At 43.3% G+C, this 8,086-nt stretch overlaps 1 protein-coding gene across 3 annotated transcripts; it reads left to right on the top strand.

The window, feature by feature from the left end:
- Window positions 1–1,334: 1,334 nt before the first annotated feature.
- On the top strand, window positions 1,335–3,029 carry BEX1 (brain expressed X-linked 1). Of its 3 annotated transcripts, none has more exons than XM_033201478.1 (3): window positions 1,335–1,560; window positions 1,945–2,034; window positions 2,399–3,029. In XM_033201478.1, exon 3 carries the CDS (start codon window positions 2,404–2,406, stop codon window positions 2,779–2,781), a length of 378 nt encoding a protein of 125 aa, XP_033057369.1. In that variant the 5' UTR covers window positions 1,335–1,560; window positions 1,945–2,034; window positions 2,399–2,403; the 3' UTR covers window positions 2,782–3,029. The 3 variants fall into 3 exon arrangements, with proteins under 3 accessions (XP_033057369.1, XP_033057371.1, XP_033057370.1); XM_033201480.1 differs by having other exon boundaries at window positions 1,437–1,560; window positions 1,908–2,034; XM_033201479.1 differs by lacking the exon at window positions 1,945–2,034 and having other exon boundaries at window positions 1,465–1,560.
- The last annotated feature ends 5,057 nt before the right edge of the window (window positions 3,030–8,086 follow it).

Genomic DNA, 8,086 nt, shown 5'->3' with positions numbered 1-8,086 from the left:
GAGAATGGTCAGTGGAGAGTGTTCCTCAGGCCCTAGCATAAATGAAGAGGTATCAGAGTGGGCATGGACTGGCAGATAGTGACCCTGCAGCAAGACGAGGCTCTTCTGGGTGACCTGGATGTGAGACAGTTAGGGTGAGGGTCTCAGTATTCTGCACTACAAAATCAGGTGAAAGATAGCAAAAATGTCCCAAAGAGGCTTTTCCCTGGGGTGGGTGAAAGAGAGAAGAGAGCAAGCAGGTTTGAGAACTGCTCCCCACTCCTCCCACCTCCTCAATTACTTCTAGGCTTTTCTTGGAATCTCTCACCACAGAGCTGTAGAAAAGCCCTATTCTGGTTTCCAGAATGGGAAGAGACCTCCCAACTATGCTCAGAAGTGAGTCACTAGGTGGGAATTTGGGGAAGAAATGGAGGGAAGGAGGTAAAGTGATATATAAGGTCACCACCTTGGTCACCTGTCCATCTATATTTTTGGAGTAACCAACAGAATTAGGAGTCTGAACGTAAGAATTAAGAAGCTCTGTAATATAATAGTGAAAGATCAGCACCTTCCCAACCTCTTGTCAGGGCAGGGATGCTCTATCTCTGCATCACTCAACCTGCCTTGGCCTCACAGCTCTTCCTTTTGCTTAGATCTTCAAACTATCAACAGCGAAAGCCGCTAATTTTAGCAGGTGGCATTAGTTGTCAGCAAATGTTTTTTCATATTTAATGAATGTTTATTATAATAGAATAAAATAAAAATGTTTCTTAAACTTGAAATTTGTCTCAGAAGGATAAAAAGGTAGATTATTTACATAAAATGGCCAAGATCTGACAACAGAACTGTTTCCTGAAGATTTACTTCACAGATTATTTTGAAAACAACTGTGTTCAGGAAAATTTTCTCTCCTTTTTTTCCATAAAAATTTCAAACAAGTGAGAATGCTCTAAAAATGATGGTGTGGAGCCCAGATAAAATGTTTTCTGTGTGCCATAGATGAACATAAACTATATATAAATATATTACTTTCCCAGGTTGAAGTGTTTCTTTCAAAAATAAAATTTGATTATTTTCAATTTTGTGAAGCATGCTGATTTTTAAAAAGGAATTGAAGAGAAATTATTAGGAAGCATATACATAGCCAGGGAGAAGAGGAGAGAAAGCAGAAAAGGCCAAGGCCAGGGTCCGGGGGTTGGGGTGGGGGAAAGGAAAGGTACAGACCCTCCCAAGTAACTGAAGATGGGTAAACTCCAACCGCAAGGCGATGATGCCACTTGTGGGCCCTCAGATTGGAGAGGACGAGATGAGTGACGGGGCTGTGCGCACTGGGGCACCGCGCACAGATGGGAGAAGGGGGGTGTCTGTGTGTTCCAAGAGGGGAGTACCAGTTGACTGGCCGCCGGCCCGTGGGGGTTGGTGGGAAGGAGGGTGAGCTTGGCGGTGACGCACGGCCCTCACGTGACTGGGAGCTGCAGAGCTACGCAGCCTTCGGCGCAGTCGTCACTCGCGTCTAGCTACCAGCTCCCCGCTGCCCTGCGCTCGGCGGGCTGGCATCCGGCCCGGGGGAAAGCGGAGCAGGTAAGGGCCCCGGGGCCGGTGCGCCCTGACCAGGCCAGCGGCGGCTTACCGACCCCCTGACGGGCGCAGAACAGCGCAGGGGGTCCTGGCCAGCTTTCTCCACAACCCAACATTCTTGAGAACATAGTGGTCCCCTGGGGTGGGGAAGCAGGGGCGGCTGGGGCTCCAGGGGCAGCAGAGCAACCAAGAGCGATGGAAAACCATTCCCGAGTCCTTGCAGGAAAACGGTGAACATCACGGGGGGCGGGGCGGCCGAGGGTGGGGGCGGGGGGCGGGAGACGCGGGGCGCTGGCAGTGAGGAGGACCCTGGGCGCGGAAGGAGACGGGTGCCAGCGGTTCCTCGCTAGCGTTCCGCTGCAGCAGCCCTCGCTCCCCGCGCCCCAGCCCGTCTGCAGGTCTGCGGGGCCAAGTGTCCCGGCGGCGCACCTCGCGGCGAGAATCGGGAGAAGGAGGAGACTGCAAGGATAGGCCCAGGTCAGTGCGAGGGACGGTGGTGGGGGCGGGTGCAGAGTCCAGTCTGAGGTCCCCTCCCAACTCTCCCATCTCTCGTCCTCCATTTTGATGCCTGCCGAGATCTGGGGATGGATCTGTAGGGAAAATGGTGGGTTTGTGGGAAGGGAGGGGAAGACACGAGAGGTCGTTGGGGCGGGGGTGGGGGGCTCGAATGGGGGCCCCCTAGTGGGCGCACTAAGCCTCTCTGGTGGGAAACATGAAATTAAAACAAAACATGTTGATATCTATGACGCGGAATCCTGAAAAATGAGTATCCGTGCCTCTGTCCTCGGTACTGAAGCGTTCACCAGCTGTTCAGCCCCTTCTCTCTCCTTTTGTCTCCTAGGAGTAATGGAGTCCAAAGAGAAACGAGCGGTAAACAATCTCAGCATGGAAAATACCAATCAAGAAAATGAAGAAAAGGAGCAAGTTGCTAATAAAGGGGAGCCCTTGGCCCTCCCTTTGGATGCTGGTGAATACTCTGTGCCCAGAGGAAATCGTAGGCGGTTCCGCGTTAGGCAGCCCATCCTGCAGTATAGATGGGATATGATGCATAGGCTTGGAGAACCACAGGCAAGGATGAGGGAAGAGAATATGGAAAGGATTGGGGAGGAGGTGAGACAGCTGATGGAAAAGCTGAGGGAAAAGCAGCTGAGTCATAGTCTGCGGGCAGTCAGCACTGATCCCCCTCACCATGACCATCACGATGAGTTTTGCCTTATGCCCTGAATCCTGATGATTTCCCTAAAGTTATTAGGGAGACAGACCCCTGCTTTCGAAATTTACATGTTCATGATGTGCCCTTGTTGTAAACCTTTACCTGTCACTTGTTTACGTGGGTCTCCTATTACCAGCTTCTAATTGAATATTGTGTTTTTGAACCAGTCTGTAAGATTTTTGTTAGCAGAAGAATTTTACCTATTGCATGGAAAGATGCTCATTATATATTGTGAAGTTAATAAAGCAGCTTTAAAAAACAATCTCTATATTCTTTTTTTGTTTAAAAATTTATATTAATCTACTTAATACATGAAAAGTACTGAAATTAAATATACCAAAGGATTAATATAGGAACTCATTCTGTTAGATGGGTTAATGTATTTTTTATATTTTCTGTAATTTAAGAAGAATTGGAAACCTTTTTAAATAACCTTTGAAAGCAATAGAGTCACTTAATAAATACTTGCTGATCAGCACTACTCACAATAGCAAAGACATGGAATCAACATAAATGTCCATCAATGAGAGACTGGATAAAGAAAATGTACATCATGGAATATTATACAGCCATAAAAATAAAGAAATCATGTCTTTTGTGGGAATATGGATAGAGCTGGAGGCTATTATCCTTAGCAAACTAATGCGGGAACAGAAAACCAAATACTGTGTGTTCTCATTTATAAGTGGGAGCTAAATGAAAACTCATGAATACCAAAAAGGGGACAACACACTGGGATCTGTAGGGGTGGAGAGTGGGAGGAGGAAGAGGAACCTAAAAGATAACTATTGGGTGCTGTGCTTAATACCTGGGTGATGAAATAATCTGTACAACACCCCCCCACCTGCCCCTGGCCATGACAGGAATTCACCTATGTAACAAACATTCACATGTACCCTGGAACCTAAAAGTTTTCTAAAAAAAGAAAAAAAAATACTTGCTGATCAAATTTGGATCTCTTAGCCAGGTAAATAAACCCAGGAACTTGTATAAATTGGGGGTGGCATTTCCTTCACATGACTGGAATGAGGTCATTTGTGTGAGACCTGTGTTTACCTGTTTTTTCTCCCATACACACCTATTATGCAAGACTCCCATCCTCAGATTTTCCCTTCAGATATTTAGCAGAGTGCTCAAAGTAGGTCTCACTAGTCCAGCATACCTCCTATTCTCAGGATTTAAATGTCTGTTGGATGTGTAACTTAGATTACTTGCCATTCCTAAAGGAACACTGGGTTCATTTAGTAATGTCACAGTGTTTCTAAAACTATGCTAATCTGCCACCTGTGTGAGAATCACCAGGGGACTTTCTTAAAAATGTGGATTCATACACATTATTAGCCGTCACCATGCCCGGCTAATTTTTTTCTGTTTTTTAGTAGACACGGGGTTTCACCGTGTTAGCCAGGATGGTCTCGATCTCCTGACCTCATGATCCGCCCGCCTCGGCCTCCCAAAGTGCTGGGATTACAGGCGTGAGCCACTGCACCTGGCCGGTATCAATTCTTAAAAGCCATGATAACTTGCAGAATATAAAGAATATCTGAATTCTGTTCAGGGAAGCATTAAAATGTAAAGGATGAGATCATGAAAAAAGCATTAGATTTATTACACAACAATTTGAATTTTGTTATCTTTTGTGGGATATTGGGTGATTTCTTTTGTACTCAATTGTATTTTTCTTAACATGGATTATGTTAAAAAGAAATACAAGCTAACAACAGATCCAGATCCAAAGAACTATTCAGTGAGCTTACAAAAGCAAATGAAGCACATAAAAATTCCCATTGACAGAACTGAGATATGTAAATTTCATGTTAGCCTTGGATAGAGTGTTCATGCCTTAGTGTAATTATCCCTCCTATGGAGTGTAGGTAAAATCACTGTCTTACTTTTAATCAATAGAACACAGCAAAAGTGACAGGATGTCACTTCTGTGATTATGTTACAGAAGATTGTGATTGTCATCTTGCTAGCAGATTCCTTGTCTCTCTTCCTTCCTCCTTCCTCCCACTTGCTGGCTTTGATGAAACAAGCTGCCATGTTGGAGAGGCACATATAGCAAGGAATTGAGAGTGTTTGCCAGTCAACAGCCAGTGAGGAACTGAGGCCCTCAGTCTAATAGTCCTCAAGGAATTGAATCCTGCCAAAACAACAAAGGTGAGTTTGGAATCAGATTCTTGCCCAGCTTAGTCTTCAGATAAAACTGTGGCCCAGGCTAACATCTTGATTACAGCCTTCTAAAAGACCCTGACATGGAAGATCCAGATAAGCCACACCCAGACTTTTGATTCACGGAATCTCTGGGATGATAAATGAACGTTCTTATAAGCTGCTAAATTTTGGGGTGATTTGTTACACAATAGATAACTAATACAGTCTCTAAAGACTTTTAAAAACAACCACAGCACCATTATCACAAATAAAAATGGACAAAAATTTCTTAATGTCCAGTCAGTATTCAAATACTCAGTGGTCTCAGATAGATAGATAGATAGATAGATAGATAGATAGAAGGATGGAGTTTCACTCTTGTTGCCTAGGCTGGAGTGCAATAACACAGTCTCAGCTCACTACAACCTCTGCCTCCCAGGTTCAAATGATTCTCCTGTCTCAGCCTCCCAAGTAGCTGGGATTACAGGTGCCCACCACAGCGCCTGGCTAATTTTTGTATTTTTCGTAGAGATGGGGTTTCACCGTGTTGGTCAGGCTGGTCTCGAACTCCTGACCTCAGGTGATCTGCCTGCCTCGGCCTCCCAAAGTGTTGGGCTTACAGGTGTGAGTCACTGCACCCTGCCAGGTCTCTTAATTTTTAACCTCAAACTATGTAAACTAAAGCAAAATTATTATGTGCTTGAGGAACACTATTGGCCTCATCAAGTTACAAATAACAAGAAACACCTAATGCAAAGCCTTCTACTGAGAAGCTGACAAAAGAATGCGTGTTTGAAAAAATGCCTCAGATCCAACATAGGTCTGGGGTCACAGACTCTGATAGTCTAGCAAATGATAACAGAAAAGCTGGTCTGTTTATGCAATGAAAATTTAAGACAGCCTGAGGATAAGGAAGGGTCATCACACACAACTGGGTAATCCCAAACAGTCTTTTGATACTCTGATATCTGCATTTTTCAGAAGTCTTGTCAAATAGTTACATGTACTCAGATTTGTCAAAGTAACTTGTTTAACTCTAGAAGAAAAAAAAAATCTACATGGTGGCTCATGCCTGTAATCTCAGCACTTTGGGAGGCTGAGATGGGTGGATCACCTGAGGCCAGGAGTTGCAGACCAGCCTGGCCCACATGGTGAAACCCCATCTCTACTAAAAATACGAAAACTAGCTGGGCATGGTGGCGGGTGCCTGTAATCCCAGCTACTTGGGAGGCTGAGGCAGGAGAATTGCTTGAACCCGGGAGGCGGAGCTTGCAGTGAGCCGAATTCCCACCATTGCACTCCAGCCTGGGTGACAGAGCGAGACTTTGTCTCAAAAAGAAAAAAAAAAAGGAAAAGTGGCTACAGGCTGATAAAGTCAGAAAGATGCAGGCATAAATTACAAGATCACCATTCACTGTTGCCATTGAGTATACACCTGCAATGACAAGTTGTATTACAGTGCTATTAGAGGAAGCATGGGACTGAGACAACAGGATAACCAACAAGCATAAGAAACCATTTCATCAATCAGTTTGATTGAAGAAGGGATGGAGTATGTCACCAAGAAGTCATTTTTTTTCTCAAGATGCAAAAAATTTAGGGGACTAACATAAATACAGTAGGCCCTTCATATCTGTGGGTTCTGCATCCATGGATTCACCCAATCATGGATTGAAAATATTTGGAAAAACAAATTCCATAAAGTTTCAACAAGAAAAATTTGAATTTGCAATATGCCAAGTACTACATTGAATCTGCATTTAACAAAGTTATATGTAGGCATTGCATAAGGTATTAAAAATAATCTAGACATTGTGTAAAGTTTACAGGAGGATGTGTATAGGTCATGGGCAAATTCTATGTCATTTTATTTAAAGAAAATGAGCATCTGCATCTGCATATTTTTATATTCCTGGGGGTTCCTGACACCAGTCCCCCATGGACATTGAGGGACAACTGACTGTACATGAAGGACATAATTGTGAGTCTTCAGGACCTCACATTTTGGAAATAAAGATGTCCTATGAGAGTTATAAATGAGTAAATCTTATAGACAACAGACATGATTTTCCATCTCTGTGGATAAAGCAGGAAAATATCTGTGAATACGATACTGAAAAGATTGGGTTCATCTAGTCAACATCATCTGGAAGTAGTCCCATGGAGGTGGGGCAATGGAAGTGCTTCAGTAAGAGAAATAATAATAATAGTATGCTCTCATGAGCAGAGGCTTGGAGATCCTTTGAAGCAGCATGGGGTTGAAACAAAACTTGAAGACCAATGACAAATTTTAGAATATTTTAAGGAAAGGAACTATGAAATAGATGGCATAAGTGTAGGGTAAGAGGCAGCTTAAGAGAGAAGGAAAGATGCAAAAACATGGCACAAACCAATGCAGAATGAGCTGAAGGGGGTTCTGCCGGTAATATTCGACTAGCCCAGTGAAGAAAATGCATTCAGTACAGATCAGAACAGCTGTTAACTAATGGATACTTGAGGTACTAAAATGGATTTTTTTTAAAGAATAAAAAGCAGTTTCATTCCACGGGGAATTTATAGTAAACTGTCCCAAAAGAACTAGAAAATAAAATTCTTATGAATGTTAAAGGAATAAAATTTACCACACAAGCTATGAATCAATATAATCAGTTGAAGGAGGTAGTGAGAGTTTGAATTCCAAAAGATAGTATTTACAGAACCAAAGGAAAAGGTAGATGGGCAGATATAAAGACAAGCTTTCCATCAGATATCTTAACAAGGACAAAGGCAGTTGTATATTGATAAATGTTTAACAACTGAGTTTCCATTAAACTATTTGTAGTGTTAGCCTATTTCCACTATGTAATGCTCCGGCTACAGTTGATTTCCAGCTACCAACATGATGTCACTTAATGCAGAGTTGAGAAGGGATGTGCACAATTTGCTGTCAAGAGCACACCACTTGCTTAAAGGCCTCCCTCATCAATGTGATTAAAAGGGGAACATTCCCATGCAAAGAAAATGAAAGATGAAAGTGAGAAAAGGAAAAACGTGTTGTAAAGGAGATGTAGGATGAGCATAAACGAGGGGAAGATGAAATAAAACGAGATCAAGGTAGACAGAAGTCAGCTGTATACAGTACTCTTATGAGCAAAAGGGCCAAGAAAAGTGTGTGAGAGTGTG

The sequence above is a fragment of the Trachypithecus francoisi genome, unplaced genomic scaffold, assembly GCF_009764315.1.
Source record: "Trachypithecus francoisi isolate TF-2019V2 unplaced genomic scaffold, Tfra_2.0 Lachesis_group6, whole genome shotgun sequence".
Classification (NCBI taxonomy): domain Eukaryota; kingdom Metazoa; phylum Chordata; class Mammalia; order Primates; family Cercopithecidae; genus Trachypithecus; species Trachypithecus francoisi.
This window is presented reverse-complemented; position numbering and strand designations above follow the sequence as displayed.

Bases quoted from the DNA above. Each gene is read 5' to 3' on its own strand.
- BEX1 (XM_033201478.1), top strand. From the start codon at position 2,404: ATGGAGTCCAAAGAGAAACGAGCGGTAAACAATCTCAGCATGGAAAAT.